The 21,474-nt window shown below is 40.7% G+C and overlaps 1 protein-coding gene across 1 annotated transcript in view; it reads left to right on the forward strand.

Annotated features, from left to right (window-relative positions):
* Positions 1-21,474, forward strand: part of EML6 (EMAP like 6) — a 178,220-nt gene that overhangs the window by 41,629 nt on the left and 115,117 nt on the right. Inside the window, exons 2-4 of the mRNA XM_087823568.1 lie at positions 13,549-13,708; positions 16,255-16,353; positions 18,735-18,803. Of these exons, the coding sequence (XP_087679694.1) occupies positions 13,549-13,708; positions 16,255-16,353; positions 18,735-18,803 (328 nt within the window). The remainder of the gene's footprint in view (positions 1-13,548; positions 13,709-16,254; positions 16,354-18,734; positions 18,804-21,474) is intronic.

A 21,474-nucleotide genomic window follows, 5' to 3' on the forward strand; every position in this document is an offset into this window, starting at 1 on the left:
GCATTGTTTTCCAATTATTTCTTCAGGTTGGATTCCCTTCTCTAACTAGGTTGTAAGCCTCTTGCAGGTACAGGATTAGCATAGTGCGTTTCATCGAACACACGTTTCCCTCGTGTTTCTTGGGGCGGGAGAGAGAGCTTGGGAATAGGTAGATGAATGTTACTCATTTGGCTTCAGAAGAAGCTGCTTCTGTGGAATTTGCATAATTTTTATTTCATTAACATACTTATCAGCAGGTTACAATTGTTAGCATTAAAAAGCCAGCCCCCAAATCCAGATGAGATGCTCTCATTATGTGAATTTATTAAAAACATTGAGTTCTAGATAAAATTATGTAAGTAAATGAAACTATAATCTTTCTATGTGAGGAAGTTTAAGGAGATAAGGATTTCAAATGATTCGGAAAAAGAAAAGGCAAGGATAATACGAAACCCATCTAGTATATGACTAAAACTGCTAGTGTATCATATGTCTATATATGACATCACTGTATCTCTGTACCTCTATCTAATTTTGACTTAAAGAAATCCCCTTGGGAACCAGTCTGATTAATGGGTCCTAAAAATGACTGATGAGAGAGAAAATATCTCCTCTTGAATTTCCCTGTTCTATTCAGTCTTTACTTATTACACTCAAAATAATACAGTGAGAGCATAAAGAAATTAAATGACCTATTTCTTTAGAGAATCTATTTCTTAAAGAAGAAATAAAATAGTCTCACTTCAGGTGTAATTCACATTTATATAATTTGTGTCATTTTGAAGAGCATTGAGTAAGTTGAGGGTTTTGTTTTGATTTTATTGGATTTTTGGGGTAAACCAGTCCTACTTTAAATATGCTTGGAGTGTTCACTGTTTTAAAGGAAGCCTTAATCCTTTTATAATACAACTTGAATATATTAAACATGCACATATATACACACATATTTAAGTGGCTATCATTGGCTCAGAACCAAAAGACTTAGTGTAACAGGGATTTAAACACACTAGGCGTCCAGTAAAGGTTTTGGGGATCAACACAGGCCCTAGTTGTGGTGACATGAAGTGAAATCGTAGAACAAACCATTTTAGAGCTCTGCCAGGCCATATACGACTAAACGTGGGGTGATTCAGACCAGCGTTTCCTGCCTGTAATACTTCTCACCCTGAAGCTCGAGTCACAGGGAGAATGTTTTTATTTCAATTAGCTAATTAGCTTGTTTGTTTGTTTATTGCATTATAGGGGGAATCTTTGTAAAAGGTAAGCTCTGGTCTTAGAGGTCTGAGGTGGGGCCTGAGGCTCTGCATTTATAATAAGTCTCACCTGTTGTGAATACTCCTGGCCTGAGGACCACACTGTGAATAGCAGGGGTGGGTGTAGAACCACCACAGGGGTTCACAGAAGGGAGAATTAATATAGTCAGTATGGAGACTTCTCTCTCACCCTCTTTCACCTTCAGTGATACGAATAGTCATGTCTTAATTTTTATGCTTAGGATATACACACACACACGCACACACACACATTAAGGTTATATATATAACCTTAATATATATATATATATATATATATATATATATATATATATCCCTACAGACTAAGAATCGGTAGGATTTTCTACATTAACAAAAATATCTTCCATGGATGGAGATAGTTTTACTTCTTTTCTAATCTTTATTTATTTTTCCTTATAGAGCTGGTAGGACCTCCAGTCCAAAGATGAATAGAAGTGATGAAACACATCCTAAAGGAGTTCATTCAGTATTTCAACATTAAATATTTTGGCTACAGGTGTTTCATAGGCTTTGATCAGGTTGGGAATTTCCATTCCATCCTTAACTTGCTGAGAGTTTTTGTTTTTTTGTTTTTTTAATCATGAGGGGGTGTTCAATTTTGTTAAATTCTTTTTCTGCATCTGTTGTGATGATCATACAGTTTTTCTGCTTTATTCTGTTAATATGAAGATTTACATTGATTTTTTTTTTTTACTGTTAAGTCGACCTTGTATTTTTGGACAAACCCTACTTGGTTATACATTTCTGGATTCAATTTGCTAATTTTTAAAGGAAAATTTTGCATCTATGTTCATGAGGACATTTGTTTATAATTTTATGGTCTTAGGTTTTGTTTGTCAAGTTCTGGTGTCAGTTGTGCTGACCTCATAAAATAAGTCGGGAAGCATTGCCTCCTTTATTTTCCACAAGAGTTTGTGTAAGACTGGCATTATTTCAAGATTGTTTTGGCTATTCTGGAATCTTTACATTTCCATATAAAAGTTTGAATCAGCTTGTTAATTTTATAAAATAGCATCTTGGAATTTTGATTGGGGTTGCATTGAATTGGTCAATGTTGGTTACAGTTCACCGATGAAACCATATGGGCTTAGACTTTTCTTTGTAAGGCAGTTTTGATTATGAAGTTAATTTAGTATAAATAGGGCCATCTAGATTTCTCTCCCTGGAACACTGGAGAAAGATTGATTTGGAGGGAGTGAGGAGTGGATAATATTTTAGATAGACTACATAATGCATGTGGGAGTAAATATCCTATTTTAGAACCTTAGATGGAAAGAAACTTGGGGAAGAGAGGAAGAGCTCCAGGGTGCAGCCATAGGGATAGGCTGACTGCCATGGAATCATGTCACCTCACTGGCAGTGTCACTGGGAAATGCTGACTTTGTGCTTTTTGACATTGGCAAACAAGTTCTGGAGAGACACTGGAAACTTTACCTTTATCCCAGCATAGTTTTCATTAAGTTATAAGATATACATACCATATTATGTTCTCATGCTTTTTATTTCTAAGTACATTTTTCATTTATAAGTCAATCAGTGATTTGCAGTGAATTTTTAAGTTATTAGTATAAATTAATGCCGCACCGTTGTACTAATCCATTTTTCCAGATTTATTAGTGAGATGTCTGTTTTGACATTAATTTATAGGGGTAATTTTTTTAATAAGGAAAAGCAAAGGACCTGACTCATTCTAATTAGATAAGTGTACAGTTTCAATAGCACTAATAGAACTGTTTATTTCACTGACTTGAAAAGAAGAGTAATGGTGCTATAGCACTTGACTTTCTCAATCAGTCATATCTATGATTCACTAATGCACCTTCCGAGCAGCTGGACTTGGGCCTCTGCGGCATAGCTCTGTAAGTCTGTTTTTCCAGAAGAGGAAATACTTTTAGGGAGTGGAAACATGCCCCCCTGAGTTAATGACCCCTGTATATACAGATCATATCTGTTATTGATAACTTCCCAGAAGATATGTCTTTGTTAAAGGACTTGAGCATTTACTTTTGAACATTAATAGATTCTTTATTAGAAATCCAACTATATTTATAGTTAGAAATATATTGTCTTTATTTCATTTAAGTCCACTCCTATATAGCATTTAATAGACTGTACCATAAAGCCGTTCCCCTTCAGATAGGCGTACTGCTGGCTTTTGCTCTCCCCCATCCCCCTCTCCCTCTCCCCCTCTCTCTTCCTCTCTCTCCCTCCCTCTCTCCCCCTCTCTCCCCCTCTCTCCCCCTCTCTCTCCCCCCTCTCTCTTCCTCTCTTTCCCACTCCCCCATTCCCCCCCTGCACAGCTGCACCAAATGTGGATGCAGTCTTACAATATAATGTTGCATGAAAGAAAGCAAGTTCTAGAAGAATACGTATAAATACATCATTTAAATAAAGTTCAAACACAAACCTCCATACGCGCATAATAAAACTAGATATTAAAACTCCCAGGGACATCGGCATTTCCACGGGCTGGGGAGGCGGCCGGGGGCGTGCAGGGGCACCGCTGGTAAAGTGTTTCTTCAGCCCAGGATGAGCTTATGGTGGCCCATTCGATGCTGCTTTATGTCTAACACACACATTGTATGTATGTGCGGGTATATACGGGGCGTCCCCAAAATGTACACGCGCTTGGCTGCCGTTATTAGTTCCGACGGGTTGGGTCTGGAAAGAAAGAGACAGCAAGTGAGTTGCTTGCGCTCTCATTGCAACCCCTGCATATGGATACTTGGATGGGGGGGTGGATGAACCCCCATTCTGGACAGAGTGCAATTTGTTGTGTTTTTTAAGCTTTAGTAGATGAAAACGGGGGGATGAGAGGGGAGGGAGAGGGTGCTTCCTCCGCTTGGTGGCTTGTGGCGGCCTCAGCCTCAGCGCAGCTCGCCCCTCCTGGGGGCTGAACGTGACCCCACCTCAGAGCCTCTGGAACAGGAACTGGCGGACGGGGAACTCTCTGCGTTAGGAGCTGAGGAGCTGGAACAGTTTTCCGTCACGTTCCCTGTTTCCTTCCGTGTACTTAGCCCTGGACTTCTGCTCTTTAGAAGTTTCTGTTGGAGCTGGAAATCATTTTCTATGACATGTCTGAGAACATGCAGTGATGCGAGTGGGCCCTGCGGTGCTGCTCACGTGAGTCCCCATCCCTGGAGGAAGACTGGCTGTAGAGGGACTTTATTAAGCGTCGTGCCAGGGTTGAAGAGGACCGGACCCCATGCCCCCGCTCGAAGGAGGCCAGGCTTGTCCCTTTCTGTGGAATAATAGAATCTAGATAAAGCTCACCCCCCCCCCGAAACCATTCGTGCTGAACTAAAATACACAGGGAAGTCAGTGGCCTTGAATTACACGTGTTTGCAGTCTTCATGGCTTTCAGAGACTCTTCGTTCCTATTTAATGATTTTGCTGTACAAACTATTGTAAGGAATCAATTATGCAGTTTTTCAAAACCAACATGGCTATATTTTCATGTACTAATTTAGTTAGAAAGATGTGAAACCCTGCGGATTAACATGTTATGCCATCATTCTCAGAATGCCACTCTTAAAAATTGGATTTTGAACTTCTGGGTAATTTTAAATAAATATTTTTGGGGAACTTATTAATATTAAGTACAAAAAGAATTATTCATGGTCTTTCTTGTCTGTAGAGTTTGTGACAGGAATTACATGCTTGAAGGGCTCCTGTGTCCTTTGACGTGTCCTTTCATCCATCTTATTTAGATATTTGGAGCCATGTGTGTTTACTTACTTGCTCATCCAAGAAGTATGTGTAAAGCTTCCATTAGATAATCAGGCACCGTGCTGTTCCAATGACACTGATGGAGAAAAACAGACTCAAGTCCCTGCCCTCTTGTAGCTAACATCCTTTAAAAATACTCAGAATTAGAACTAATGATGCCAAGAAGAAAAGGAATGAAAAAAAAGACAATAATTTCAGTTATTTTCTACATCCAAAAATCAAAATAAGTAACTTATCTGGTATTTAAGGTTTTAAATTGAGTTCACTTGGTAATAAATAATTTTAGTTGCCATGCTGAAGAGCCTTGTCACTTACAGCTACTATTTATTGAGCGCTCACTGAGTCCCAGATCCTGTGCTAAGTGTTTACTTGTACCCCATTTGGCAGATGAGAAACTGAGGCCCGGAGACATAACGTGGGTTTTGACCTTCCTACAGTCAGTAAATGGTGGAGATGAGATTCGAATCAAATGCACGTCTATATGACGCCAAAGTCAGAATTCTTATCTCTTGCACACACTCTCTCTAACCGCAGGATCAGGAGCAGAAAACAAGGAAATTACAACAGGTATTCGAACTAGATGCCACATATGGCCAAATCTAGAGATCTCAGAGTGTGCAAAAACAATGATCGAGATACACTGGGCATCAGAAGTAAGAGAGATGAAAACGAGTGTTTCCTGTACAAGGCGCAGTGCGGTGCAGTGTCTGGGTGAGAGCGTGTAAGCCTCTGTGCGTGGGCAGGTGGATGAGTGCCGGTGAGGGTTCATGCGTAAGTATGTGTGTGCGTGTGCCTGTGCGTGTGGTGGATGGTGGCGCTGTGAAATAATCAATAAATCAGATTCTTTGTCATGTAGGGCTCACAGCCCGAGAGGTGTGTTCAGAGCAGGCCTCGCTGTGAACCTAGGTAGACTGTGACAAGTGCAGAGGATTACGAAGTGATTTCTAAAGGCTGGGAGGGAGCCTACGCCACAGCAGTAGCAGTGGGATTGCAAAGGAGGGTGCAGGCTTCATAAAGACCACGTAAGGACAGAGAAACATTGGAAGGGAAGGTGGGAGGGGAAGGAAGAGAAATAAAACAGAAACAAAAGGAAGAAGAGGAGGTGCTAGTCATCAAGAGCAAAATACAAACCCAAAGCTCCAAGAGCGAGAGTTGCTGTAGCGCAGTAGCCTGGTTCCCAGGTGCCGCAGTCCCGTCGCTGTACATTCCGGCTGATCAGCCAGCAAGTCAGCCAACTATATATGCAAACCTGGCCTTTCTTAGGAAAGAGTGGGGCTTCAGCTCAACCTAATGCATAGCGCTAGAATATATTTGAGGGGTTGGAGGTTAAGAGTGGCAGTAAAATGTTGGGCTCTGTCTTTGCCTCATACCTTCATCCAGCCATCCCAGACCCGCCTCCAGCAGCTCCAGACCCCTGCCACCGCTTGGGTTTAAGCATTTAGCTTCGACACCAGTTGGTGAAGTGACTGTATTAAAGTTGCCATCATCAATGCTTTGGATTTTGGCTCAACTGGTTAGGGATTTGGTAAGTGCCAAAGGTGAACTCTGCATGGCTAAAGAACCAAAACAATTCTAAGATCATGAGTTTAAGGCACTCTCACAAAGCTGTGCATCTCTGTAATTTAAAAAAATCAGAACTGGCTGCTTTTCCATTTAGATGACCAGATGGAGGAAGTACGCCCAGGGTTCTTCTCATCTTGGAGTATTATAATTTCACGGGTGGGAAGTATAGCTGGTTACCTCTCCTCGTGCTTTTGACTGTCTAGTGACAAATGGGGCACTATCGAAAATGTTTGATGTAGAACATTCTGAGGAAGTGGAAATGATACTTTGAATTCAACAGTAGAACAACAGGCCTTGAAATCATGTGCCTCAGTTGGCATGGTGTAACACAATTGCTAGGCTTGCCTTCCACTCCCCAGATCCCTTGGTAATGTAAACTAGCAAATTAAGACTTACCCTGAAAATAACCACATGCGATTCTGCAATAGAGGTAGAATATTCCAGGAGCAGAAGGAATAGAGGTAGTGACGTTTTGCCATCTGGCAAAGCCACTAGACCAGATGGATTCACTAATGACTTCTCTAAAGTATTTAGTCAGACCTTTCTGAAGCACATGACTGGCATATTTAATTATCCTAAATTAATAGGACTTCTGCCAAATATAAACCTCAGTGCTTGAGTCATGCTCCTTGCTTAAAGAGGAGAAAAGGCATGAATAGCCCCAGAAAGCTGGTTTCACATAGATCTTTTTCATTAGTGAACCTTCTCATTACCAAATTGTTGTGTTAGTCTTAAGGCAGTATTCCTGCTTTTTCAAAGAATGAATTGTAAGACTAGTAGTGCTGATCACATTCACATTATCAGTAACAATTGTACTTGATGAGAACATCTGGGGGTTGAGGAATCGGATACGTATAGTCATCAGACATCCCTCCCTTTATCCTGCCTGTGGAAGATTTCAAACCACTTTTTTGCATAAGTTAATTTTTAATTTATTTTAACTTTTATATTTGTATCAAAGCAATATTGACACACAAATAAAAAATTATAGGCCTTATAATGAAAAACTTCCCCTGCCCCATCCTTTCCCACCCTTAATCCATTTCCCGAAGAAACACTTAATTCTTATGACTGTTCCTTCTGGTGGTTACCACCATATCTCAAAACAATGCGATTAATTAGTATTTCTTTTTTTTAATTCTCACCTGAGGATACATTTTCACTAATTTTAGAGAGGAAGGGGGAGAGAGAGAAAAACATCAATTGGTTGCCTCCCATATGCATCCCACTGGGTGCATACACCAAAAGGTAGAACCCACAACCTTTTGGTGTACAGGATGACACTCCAACCAATTGAGCCATCCGGCAGGGCTAATTGGTATTTCTTGACATTCATTTCAGACATGTTTAACTTTCCTTTTGATATACATGAGGATGTAGCTTATAGATACCATCCTTACATTGCTTCCGTTCTTCTTCCCAAAGGGTTATTTTATTATTATTATATATTTATATATATATATATATATATTTATTTATTTATTTATTATTTTTTTAAATTCCTTTAACATTTTGTCTTCGTAGCTTTAAGTTATATTTTTATACCTTTATTTTTTTGGGTCGTCAACTATAAACAGTATCTCTTGGCTCTGAACTTTGGATGACCACGATATTAGTGACATATCAGTGATTTGGAATCAGCCATGGTGGGAGTATTTACATCATAGAAATCAACAAATGCAATGAATCAGGGCTTGGTTCATTGTTTTGTTGATTGTCTAGACTTAAGATGTAGAAGGATAAAAGGTTAATAATTCAGTATAAACTTAAAAGTGTGTCTTCTCTGTAGCCGTGACATTGTAAATAACATAAAAAAACTGAGCAGTTCTTGCTGGTTAGTCCAAGCTGGCTCCAGCATGCCACTGCATGGTTTGATCCCAAGCAGCCGGACCACTGTGCCCTTAACCAGTCTTTTATGTGATATTAAGGTATTGCTAGAATATAGCTTTATACCAGTACCGGTGTGGAAACACTCAGCATGCAAGATACGTTGTATTTCTTTATTTTTAGAAATCACATTCATTCTCATTAGATGCACCACTCATCAAAGTTGTTGATGAGGGACCACTACTCAACCATGGATTTACAGGGCCTTGCACAGGTCAGCAACATGGCAGTGGACCCTGGTGGCCCGTCCACATTGCTCTCACTTGTATTCATTCCCATTCAGTCCACCAGGAAGGTGGGGTGCTCTCTGTGGCATCAGATGAGATCTCTCTCAGTGGTGGTACCCCAGGGCCAGCTGTAGGTCTAGGGACCAGGCAGGACCAGAACGCTGGCATCCCCACCCGAGGCCTCACTACCTCCAGGCCACCTTGTTCAAATAAAGCGTTCCCGTGCCTTTTCACCAGGAAAGCAACGGCCTTCCCCGCTGTCCTCAGAAAGTCCAGCCTCATCGCCTTGATGTACTTAAACCTCCCACAGTGGGAAGGTTCTCTCAGGGTTATCTTCAGGGAAAGGAGGGAGAAGACTTTCTCATACTTTCCTGGTGAGACTATTAAAAAACCAGAAAACTAACATACAAAGTTATTACTGAAAGAATCACTGAAGTAACCTCGGCAAAAATGAAATGAGGCTTTTAAAGGTGAAGTGAGAAGCATGAACATTTTTTTTTAATTCTCACATGAGGATATTTTTTCCATTACTTTTCAGAGAGAGTGGAAGGGGGAGAGTGAGAGAAACATCGATGTGAGAGACACACATCAATTGGTTGCCTCCCACTAGAGCCCTGACTGGGGCGGAGCCTGCAGCCGAGGTACATGTCCTAGACCAGATCGAACCCGGGACCCTTCAATCTGAGGGCCGATGCTCTAATCACTGAGCAACTGGCCAGGGCGAATCATGAACATTTTTAAATGCTGCATTCAGAACAAGTAACTCACATATAATTTTTTGCCTTCAGGAATCAAGCATGATTAGTGTTGATTAGTGTTTTTTGTTTAACCTCATAAAGTCATAAACAAGGCTGTCTCTTTCCACGAGCCTATTAATTCTCATCTCCCCACACAACATATTTGGAAATCTTCATGATTGCATCCGACATCAGAAAGACATGTTTTTGCCCTCCTGGCATCCTGGAGAAACAAATCAATTCCTTCTCCTAGCAGGGTGATGAAAATCCTTCTCTGCAGTGCTTTCTATTGCTATGGTAACAGAGGATGGGATTTCCCAATGGAACTAGATTTATATATTCACGGAGAAAAGTGGCTCTTCAAAAGCTTGATCCCTTGTTTGTAGCCATGTGTACAATACAATCACTGCAATAAACCGAGTACCGCAGGGATCTAGAATTACACCAAACCTCATGTAGCTGTGGAATGAGACCTCCATTGTACTGAGACCCTCAGTGAAAGGGAGTTGATTTTGAAAGTTTTAATATTAAGACGTTGCTGTTGTGACTATAATGCAGGTTTTCTTAGAAAAGCAGAGATTTGGATTTATGGACTTTCAAATGGAAGGTAGACTTAAACTATAAATAAGTAGTGTCAATACTTCCAGGCACAGAAAGACTCACATGTTATGATGTGGTAAAGGAGATGAAGGGAAGCCCAGAGTAGAACAGATATTTTGTGCAATCGCGGTACTTTCCATTTCTGTAATTTTCTCCAAGGAAGGACACAATAATTGGTCATTTCTCATGAAATCTCATCAGAAGGAATTCAGGGGTCATGATTCTTCCCACCAGAGCCCCTTGATAAGGGACCCCCTCTCTTTTAATCTGTTGGTTGCTCTGATGGCATTACCGTAGAGTAGCTTCTTCGGCTCAGGGCACCTCTGTGGAAGGAGCAAAGAACAATTTTGAAGTATGCAGCAGGGGGTGGATTTGGTTTTATATACATCTAAATGACAGGTATGAAAATATGCTTCTGAACTAAAATTTCAAAAGGTGTTTTGGGATTAGACAAAAACAGACCCTGCTCAAAATGACTTTTTATGAAATTCTTGAATTTCTAAATGAAGAGATGTGGGGAAAAGGGAATAGATACTTTGATGGTAGCGTCAAACCTGCTTGTTAAATAAGTGTTTCAGCAACGGCCCCATCACTGATCCCTTACATTATACTCCTGCAAATCCAGTGATTAAAGTCGGTCACGTTTTATTTGCCCCTCTCTTATGAGGTGTAAAAAGTGCTGTTGCAATGATATGACAAATTTATAGTTAACGTAAATGCCCTTTGGCTGTGCTGTAGAAGGTACATGGATGCTTTATTGTGTTACCCAAATGAATGGTGCGGAGTTTCTGGGAAGCTGATAGGAAAGTAACAGTTGGCCAAATGAATAAAGGTTGTTTTCTGTTCTCCCTTTTCTTGACGTGGACATGAATAAATAGGAACATTGTGAGTCATTTTAAGCAATTGTGTTGCATGCAAGCCAGAGAAGTGAGGTCAGAGACTCTTGGCTTAGAATTCGAGAAATCGATAATTTTCTTAATGTAGTCAAATGACAAAGGAGGAACATGGGTCAATGTGGTATCATGGGCTGAGAAGAGATGATTTCAAGAACAGCGTAAAGGAACTTCTGGCAACCTCCCCGCCCAAAACAAACAAACAAAACAAAACAAAACAAAAAACAGTTCAAATGTGAACTTTTTCATAAATGTGATAAATTTATGGGCTTTACTATGAATTACAAGAATAACAATAATCAGAGTAAAAATATTTCAAATCCACAATGAGGTGTTTTTAGGTCACTCTGCTAAGTGAATAACTTAGACTGATATTTTGAAGGCCTCTTTAGTTGAAAACTTTTTTCATTTGCCTTTCATTCAGGGAACTGAGAAAAGTCAGGAATCATGAAATCATAGAAAGAATGATGAATTAAGATTTTTTAAAATTCTGGGTGCTTCTGAACCTCAGGGATCTACCAAGTATCTCAAGCATTTTTATTTTTATCTATTTACTTATATTTTTAAATTTATCTTTATTGTTGAAAGTATTACAAATGCTCCCTTCCCCCCCCCCCCGTTGACCCCTCCTCCCCACTCCCGCGCCCCCCCCCCCCCCAGGCCTTCACTGCACTACTTACTGTCTGTGTCCGTGGGGTTTGCACATATGCATGCAAGTTCTTTGGCTAATTTCTTTCCACCCACCCCTTCCCTCTGAGAATCCTGTCTGTTGCATGCTTCCATGTCTCTGAATATATTTTTGATTGTTGCTGTTGCTTGTTTTTTCTTCTGGCGTAAGAAAGGTCTCTGGTCATCCATTTAACTGGGGGACAGGGAAGTGGTTCTGAGGGTCAGTGAGGGAGGACGGCAGCAGGGGTCACCCGGCCTAGGCCGGAGTGCAAGGGGAGCAAACCTCGGCTAAGGCCGTGCTTGGGCCACGGGCCTGGCGTGGGGTGCTGGGGACTCCTGGAAGACCAGCTGCACTCAGCTCCGGGGTACAGGCCGGGGTGGGCCCGTTGGTGAGGAAGAGGTGGCACTAGGTTTGCTGGGACGTCCAGGAAGGGACCACAGTGGCATGAAGGCCACCGTGACACCCTATGGTGCTTGGTGGCTGCAGAATTATGGGGACCACACATGGAGCCCCGAGAGAAGCAGGAAATAGCCTGTTTTTGAAAGATGTGCTACACACACAGAGGCAGTCATGTGTGGGTTGTATCTACCCGATGCCAGTTACACAAATGATGGTGATAAAGAAACTTCTGTCGAGTGCCTTGTGCCAGGTCTTGTGCTAAATGCTCTATATTCATTGCATTACCTATCTGTATAGAGTATCTTCATTTTATAGATGAGGAACCAGAGGCAAAAGAAATCAAGCAATATGTTCAAAGAACTAGAGGTAGTAAGGGGCGGCCAATGTACAAATCCAGGGGCCTGATTCCAGAGCATATACTTTTATTAAAATCATGCTGAAATTGAAAAGAAAAAAAAAACCCTACTTTTGTTACTGTGTAAACAGTCATCTGCTAGTTTTTTTCTCATAGGTAAGGTGCTCCTTTTTGTTTTGTTTTAATTCCCAATACCTAATTTTAGAAAGGCACAACTTCTTTACACAGTGAATTTAAAACATTAGAGTGAGTTCTCAGCTAGGAATTATAATGATACCATTTCTCTCTCTTGACTGCTACATACTCCTAGAAATTCTAGTTGGTATTTGACTAAGTTTTATTTTGATTGGAAAATGCCACACAAGCCACAAGCATAGTAATTAGTAGTTAGGACTCTTGGTGTCACAGTAATCAATGTAAACTAGGCAGTTTCATTTAAAATACCTAATCTATGGCAACAGAAACAGCTCTTGACTCTGGACTCCTCCATGCTTTGAAATCCTAATGAGTATGGTAGCCGGCTTCTGCAAGCAGGTTTCATTAATTCTGAGAAGTGCACTTTCTCCTAGCAACAGCATTTCCCCTAAATTAAAGTCAAAAGCTAATCTGAAAGCTGAATAATATTTTCAAAAATCAGTAAGTAAATATCATGACATAGAACAGTTTTAGAAACATATAGAAGATTTCCCCCCCCAAATTTTATTTACTTATTTATTGTCCATGAGTTCTTTCTTTTTTCTTTTTTTTGCTCAATCCCTCCACTCCCCCAACCCAGCCACCCCGTCCTGACAGCTGTCAGCCTGCGCTCTGTCTCTATTTTGCTTGTTAGTTCATTTTGTTCATTAGATTCCACATATGAGTGAAATCATATGGTGCTTGTCTTGGAGAACATTATGCTAAGTGAAATAAGCCAGTCAGAGAAAGACAAGTAGAAGATTTTCTAATCATAGAATTATAATAGTGTCTCATTTTCAAGGTAATCAAGTGGGTAAAATCAGATGAAATTATTGTTAAATTGTGCTAAGCCTCTCCTTGCCAAAGTTGAACATTTATATTTAGACCAATTGGGTAATTAATTATTTGGGGGAGGGGAGCAGTTCAGCTTTTTCTTGTTAGATGGTGAAAATGAGAACAAATGTGGATAAAAGATGATCAGTTGTTTTCTTAACTGTGTTCAGTAGGAGGCTGTGAAAAGAGACCTTTTTCTTTTTCAGCCTTGCCTTACACCCAGATAAAACTCTTGTTGCAACTGGCCAAGTTGGGAAGGAGCCATATGTGTGTATATGGGATTCCTATAATGTCCAGACAGTGTCTATTCTTAAAGATGTCCATACACATGGAGTCGCCTGCCTGGCTTTCGACTCAGATGGACAGGTATGGATCTTTTTCTATTTTCATTTCCTTTAATATTTTCTCATAAGTCACTTAGAATTATAACACGTGTAGCCTATAGGCTTAGAAAGTCTACCAGCCCTTGCTGTCTCCCTCGGCGGCCTCTTAGAGTCTTCGTCTGTCCGACCCTTTTCCAAGCTTGTGGCCCTGACACCCAGCTCTGAAGAAGCCCATTTTGGTTCCCCAGTCTCACCATCTGGTTGAAAAGCCTCCATAAAGGAAGCCCTGGGCTCAGGCTGCTCAGGCCGGCCCGTCCTGACTCAGCACTTCCACTTTGTCTTCCATCGTTAGCTTCCACCACAACCCTGAGCATCGCCTTGGTTCCCCTTGCTGTCAGCACACTCAGCTCCTAATAATTCACTGAGAAGATTCCCCTCGACTCTTTCCCCTGAGGTCACTTCTGAAGACTTCTTCCTACCCACTTGCCCTCAATTCAAGCAGTCCCTGGGCCATCGTATTTCTTAGTGATTTCACTGCTCTGTAATGTCCTCGGTGTGGCGGGGACAGGCCTGCGCGCCCACGTCTAAGGGACAGGAGCTGGCGAGTGGCTCCCGCAGGCCCCGGCGGGTGCAGAGTGCGCCCGGCCTGGCCTCCCGCACCTTCTCCCATCGGCTTTGGCTTTTGGTTTTCCAGCAAACACCCTTCGTCAAAATCTGCTCTAACGCAGTGATTCCAGCCTGTTTCATCTCAGGCACACAGAAACTAATTACTGAAATTCTGCAGCGCGCCAACAACGGGTTGTTTGGCCGATCTGGCAATAAAAGGGTCATTTTGATTCATTCGCGCTGGACGGCTGTCGTGTTGTTTTACTTGACAGTCGAAGGGGAAGAGGCCAGTGCCCCTGACTAAACAGCCAGGTGTTGCTCATCTTAAACCTTCTTGGGCCCACCTGGCGAAAGCCGCTGTTCTGAAGCGTCCCGAGGGAATGTCCGGGCCCGGGGGTCACCGGCCGCCGTGGCTCCCGCTGCGGGGGCGCCGGGCCCACTCGCTGTCAGCGGGCAGAGTGCCCGGCGGGTTTCCCGGCTCCTGACGCCGTTGCCTCAGGCCCGCCCCACCCCCTGGACAGAGTCCACCCAAACTGAGCGACATTTCGAAAATGACAAATGGCATCGCCTCTCAAGCCACAGAAGGCAATATAAATGCTCCTCAGGTAGCTGTGGGGTCTGTCACTACAAATGAACAAAATAGATGCCTTCTGGCTTTTTCTCCACCAAGAAATGTGGGCTTTGCTTTAGTGTCTCTCTTTATATTAACTGCTTTTTCTATTTAAAAAAAATGAAAAAGAATAAGCTGAATGGAATTCACCCACTTGGAATTTTCTTATATGGATAAAAATACAACGATGTCTTAAAATCATTTCCGTTGCTGGAACACTTAATTAAAAATTACAGCAAAGGCCTCCTTTCTGAAGGGCACACTTTAAAACCTCCAACTACGTATTTTTAATTCTAAATATTCCTAATGGAAGCTATCTGTAGTGAAGAAACCTGAATAATCTCCACATAATAACAGGTGTACATTTAGCCGTATGTGGCTGTCTGTCATTCCATCCACATGCACACTTACACACACAAACATACTTGATGAAATACATAAGCTCAGGTACTCTTATACTTGGGTAATACTATATTTTTAAAATCCTTCGACTTACATTATTTCCCTGATCGACACGAAAGTCCTACTATGTAAATAGAACAAATATTTTACATTCATTGTACAGATGGGAAAGCTGAGATTTAAGGAGGTTAATTAATTTGTTGTGGTCTTATGTCTAGCTACCCACAAAGTCAAAAGAGAAGCCAAATATACTTACTTCCGGTCCAGACCTCCATCTGTTACACAAGTGCTGTTTTCCTTGGAAGTTGTACCCTGCTAGGACCTCTGATTTTGGTGTTCCTAATATGTGTTTGGATACTTTTGAAGCTGTGTATACACATGTTAAATTTTCCTTTCCCTTTGAGGACAAATTCTGTTATGAACCCGAAGAATTTGGACCGGGTGATGGAGTGCCAGTTTACTTTTACTAAAACTATGCTTTTTTTAGTCACTTGAGATGTTTGTGAAATCATGGAAATTAAGAAGAATGAAAATAATGTTTATTTCTGGGATTTCTCCTCCATGTGTTTGCCAAACCCTTTAATTTTAGCAGTTTATTGAGGCTTTCAGACTATAAAATCCTAGGCTCTCTTAAATCTCACATTAAGATCTTAAATTTAAAAATGAGATTTAAACCCTGCCTTCAAGTTCTGTTCCTGTGATCTCCACTGATTAATCAGAGATTCATGAGATTTGTGCACATGTATTTCCTATGTTTAAGAATGACAAATGGGTTGCAATGGATAGGTTTTTGAAATTTCAGTATATGCTTTGGATTTAAGATGGATCTTGAGAAATGATTTTTTTCCCCCTGAGAAGCTCAAAGCTTGACTCCAAAGTAGGTAATTAGTAGCCATTTGTTGAAAGAAGGCATGGATAATGGGAAATGTTGCCATCATTTTTAGGTACTAAATTATTGTTCTGATTCTCAGCGTTTAGCCTCTGTGGGGTTGGATGCCAAAAACACGGTCTGCATTTGGGACTGGAGGAAGGGAAAACTTCTGGCTTCTGCCACGGGCCACTCTGACCGGGTAAGACGACCGTTTTGGATCAAGCCATGTAGGCTGCATAACTGTGGGGGAGTTGTGCTAGAGTTTCTCAAAGTTTGTAATACTTTTAAAGTAAATTTTCCTCGTGTATATTTTCCCTACATATTCACCTTAAAAACTTAGCATTTTTCAAAATTAATTTAGGATTAATAGCTATGTTGGCACCTCTTTTGATGATCGGATGCTTTAAGTTGTTACTGCTTTTCATAGTTTCCTCGTAAAATCAATATAGAATTGAATTTGAAATTATATGCAAAGTTTAGATGTATTCATTTAGAAATGGAAATAGTTGTTAGAAATTATTCACAAAATAATTCACTTGCATAATTAAAATAATTTGGCTGCTTTACTGTCTTGATTTTCTAATTAAAAAATAATGAATTAGAAAAAAAATGATTTGCATGATTGTCTTACGTTGATTCCTAGTTGTTTTTTATTTCTGCCCAATTATGTGCCCATGCAGAATGAGGCCTTAATTAAATGTTAAATTCGCTGTCTCCTGCTTTGTGTGAACTCTAAAAATATTATTTATATTAATAGTATAGTCATCTATGGAGAATTGTGGTATTAAGGGAACCCAATAGTTATTGTCACACATTTGGGCAAATTGTACTCAAGGATTAAGTTCTCAGAAGGTCCAGGAGTGACCAGCGTGGAACTTGAGTGTTGGAAGAAGCGTGGCATCCCTTGGCCCAATGGTTCCCAGCCCTGGTGACACATTAAAATACTCTTAAGGTGATGTTACAACATAGTAATGCTTGGGCTCTACCCCCAGGTGTTGGTATTAACTTATTGGTATTTAATTGGTGTTAACTTAGCACTTAATGAACAGGTTGAAAATATTTGCAATACTAACATTTTGGATGTTACTGCTTCTGTTTATGCTGTGATCCCATTGTATCTTATAAAGTAAATTGAATTGGATTGTGTCAATACATGAATTTCCTGTTGCTTTGTTACTGTATTGTACACTTTCCAGTTAGGAATAGATTGTAAGAAGTGCAATGCTACTCTAGTGAGAACTCTGTAGTTTTAACAGCCTAGAATGTTTTAATGAAACACTGTTCTTTTAGAACATTGTCTTCCCAGACCCCATAATTCGTATCACACCCAGTTTTGTTCTTTATTACTGATGCTAACATGAATGACTATTGGCTGCTTGTGGGCAAACACATATCTTCAAGATTATTTTAGTGGCCAAAATACTTAATCCCCAGAGCTCATTGGTATAATGAGTGCTTTGTAGCCTGCTAAATGATCATACATACCTTATCTTAATTGACCTCATAGCAAAACTGAGGTGTCATTCCTTTTAGAGAAGATGAGGTTAAAGTTAGAGATGCAAAGGCTTGCCTGAGCTTGCATAGCTAAAATGGGAACTTGGGCCTCATTGGTACTTGGACCAAGTATCTTTCTTCAGTGCTCTTTCTGTGGTCCATAAGTGTTCCTTTCTACCTGACTGCAGGTGATAGGCCCTCCTCCTTCCTATGTGATGAGAAGTTAGCAGCCTAAGTGCTTTCTGGTCTAGACTCTGGCCCTGGCAATTGGTTCTTCTTTCTATTAGAGCTTCACAGAACGTGGTCCATGGACCACCTGCATCAGAATCTCCTGAGGTCTATTTAAAAGTGCAGGTGCCCAGACCCAATTTCAGACCCACTAAATCAGATTCTCCAATTGCCATGGGTGATTTGACCCTACAGGGTGACAGTCTTCTCTTCCCTGTCCCCCAAATAGAAACAGAACTGCCTGGAAGCTGCCTGCTTCCAGGAATAATATTAGCAAATATGTTTTCAGTTCCTTGGAAAACTGAAAATACAATAGTATTTCGGATCAGATTAAAATGATGGTCTGAAGAGCTGTTTTCGGTGGACCGAGTGAGTGCTGGATAGATGTCTCTCCCGTATGTTCAGGAATATTAACTTCCATGGTCACTAGAAACCGTTGGCCACACTGAGTGGTAGTTGACCATTTAACATTTTCCAACTTAAAATGAAGCATTTTATAATTCTTTTTATTTTGTAAAACTATCTCAAAAGTGTTTTATTAGCATTGTGGAGAGCTAGAGGAAATTTGATCAAAAAATTATTCTACATCATCACCATTTGTTTACTTTGCACAAAGTTAAACCTGACAGCGTTTTGTTCTTACCTCTCTAGTCAGGCCTGAGGTAAGTATACATGAGATGATGAGACGTGTTAGCGATTCCCCACTCACCCCTGGAGCCGTCCCCCACTTTCCCGTCTGTGCAGGTAACAGTGCTTCCTGAGTGCCAGGGTAGGGTGTTGGCAGTGGGACTGGTGGTATCTGAAAGAATGCAAACCCGTAAATGACCAACATAGCAACTTTTAATATTTTCTAAACAGATTTTTGATATTTCCTGGGATCCATATCAGCCAAACAGAGTGGTTAGCTGTGGAGTAAAACATATAAAGGTAAAGTAGTTATCTTTTTCAAATTTTTGGTACCTTGTATGAAAAGAAATTTTAGGTGTTTATATATAATTTGGTGCTGAGAAACTGCTCGACTTTGCATTGCTTTCCTTTAAATTTAGAGCCTTCCTTCCTGCTTCTCTGATCTTGAAGGAAGCTAACATAAGGTGTCCTACTGACACCTTAGGGCTTCATAAACATTTTGTAATCCTTGTGCAAAGACCTGATTTTAACCTGAGAATATGTTTGCTGAAATACAGGCACTTTTTGCTCCAGCAGCAGTTGGAGGATCCTTCCTTATGTTTTTACACAGCCCACCTGGAAACCTAGAAAACTCATTAAATTTGATAAACAGTTCAGTTTGTACCATGTGAAGGAATAAAAACTGACCCTATTTTCAATGTGTTTGAAGTTGAGCAATTAAAAGATTAAAACAGAACATTCTGTCTGAGAGGCAAAACTGAAATCCTGTGGGATAAAGGAGAGATCCAAGTGGTTAGAGGAATGGTGTTTCTGGAAGGTGATGCTATTTGACCTGAGCCTTGGTGGGTAGGGAGTTTGGTAGGAAGGGCTTGGAAGGCAGCAGGACCCAGGGGAGGGCTCAGTCAGGAGTTAATAGGAGGCATTGGTCACCCATGGAATTATGGGACCTGGGAGCAGAAAGGTCCTTGGCCCATAACATGTTCAAAGATTATCAATGTTTTTCATCACCAAAGAACTTCTTTTTATTTATTTATTAATTTTTTAAGAACCTCTTTTTAAAACTTTGTTTCCACGAGAACCAATATTTGGAAAGATTTGGGCCACAGAATACACTGTAGCCATTAAATATTTATTACCTTAACAGTTTTTATTAGTCAAAGATATGGATCTGCCAATATGAGTTTCTGATTAGTCTAAAATATGGCAAAGGCACTGAGTTGTTCTTTGAGCCACAAGGACAGAAATACGTGAGCTCAGGCTGAGCCTGATTCCAAGAGGCAGCTGCCTGGGAGTCTGAGAGCCTGATCCGGGAGCCGTCATCCAACCTGCATACTCTACAGTGAGGAAGCCAAGGCCTAGGAGGTTGCAGTGAATGTCGGTTTTATTTCCCTCTGCTTGACTCTGGGAAGGCTATTTAATCTCTCTGAGGCTGAGTTTATTCTTCTAGGGAGGAAAAGGGAGGGGACAGCTACCTCCGGAATTTATTGGTGCATTAAACAGTGTACGGAACCAGTGGGGGCGCAGTAATGTTAACCTCTTTTCCCATTTCCTGGGCTCACAAAAGTGGTGGCACAGATAAGATTTAAACTCTGTCCCTGGCTCCCTGTGTAGAGCTCTTTCCACTGAGAAATTATTTCTTTAATGATTGTACTTGGCTTAACCTCCTGTCCCGCCCCAAACCAGACTATTAAAAATAATAGATTAGCTGCTTAATTGATCGAATTCTCTAGCTTCTCCATTTCTTTGTACCCTTGGTTAACTGTAACTTTTAATCAGTTAAATCTAAAAGCAGAGAAGGGTAAAACTCTGGAACCTCATTTGAAAACACTGAGAGCTGCTTATCCCGTTAGATTTGTTAATTGTGTTTCATCAGATTTAGGCGTTTTTTTCCTAAGCAAAAACAAGCATTTTTTTTTTTTTTTTACCTCAAATGGAAGAATTTGCAAATGCCCACTCAGCCATTCTTTATTAATTTGTTTAGGAAGAAATTCACATCACATTTCAACAGGCTTCCACAAATTATTTTCACTACCTGTATTTTCAACACCTAATTCTAGGATCCCCACTCCTTCCCCCACAGCCGCCCAATAGCAAATGAATGATTCCAGCCACAAGGTGAACGCAAAATCTTTATGCACTCCACGAAAGTATTTTTATGTGAAATGTTTGTAGCCAGGATGAAACTCTTTCTGGTTTTCCAAACAGGCAAATTACAGTGATCTGAAATGCGCGCTGGAAAAACAGTGACAGTTGAGCACTGTCTGCTTGGCTGGTTTCACAGCACATGAGCTTGTCGGGTTTGTGGGCATCGCTGCACCTCCAGCCTCTAGCCACAGGCGGAAGGACCTTGGAGATTACCTGTGCCAGGCGAACTCCAAGGTGACTTCCAGTTCCAAAGAAATTTGCTTTTCAGTCAGTGAGTGGAGACTGGAGAAGAGAGACAACGACTCTTCCTCTGATGTGGATTTAATGATGTGTTGCTACCCGAAACTGTCACTATTTTCCAAACAGGAAAATATTCTCAAGCAGAGATCGTGTCAAAGATTTGCCATTTTCCGGAGCAAATCTCATACCTGTCCTGGCATTACATTTATCTGTGCCCCTTTAGAGAATCATTTGACTATTTGGAATGTTTTATGTCTACATGATACCATCTGACTGGGTAATTTTTATCAGAAACCCTTTGTGTCTGAGGATAATGGTCTCTATTTTTTGTAGTTGTCCATCTAGAAATATTTCAGTAACTCAGACCAGAGGTACACACCCCAAGTTACAGGGACAATAATTACAAAATAAATATTCTCCTTTTCATCTTCACACCTGGGGAGACATAGTGAGGGAAAAAAAGTGTCTGCCACGAACAGCAAGTTCTTTCACATGTGGTACATAGTTATGTCTAATAGGTTGTTCAGGTTCAAAGTTAATACTTAAATGTTAAATATTGTATCAAAGCTTATACCTATCTCCTCCC

Source organism: Miniopterus natalensis, chromosome 13 (genome assembly GCF_054644295.1).
Source record: "Miniopterus natalensis isolate mMinNat1 chromosome 13, mMinNat1.hap1, whole genome shotgun sequence".
Classification (NCBI taxonomy): Eukaryota; Metazoa; Chordata; class Mammalia; order Chiroptera; family Miniopteridae; genus Miniopterus; species Miniopterus natalensis.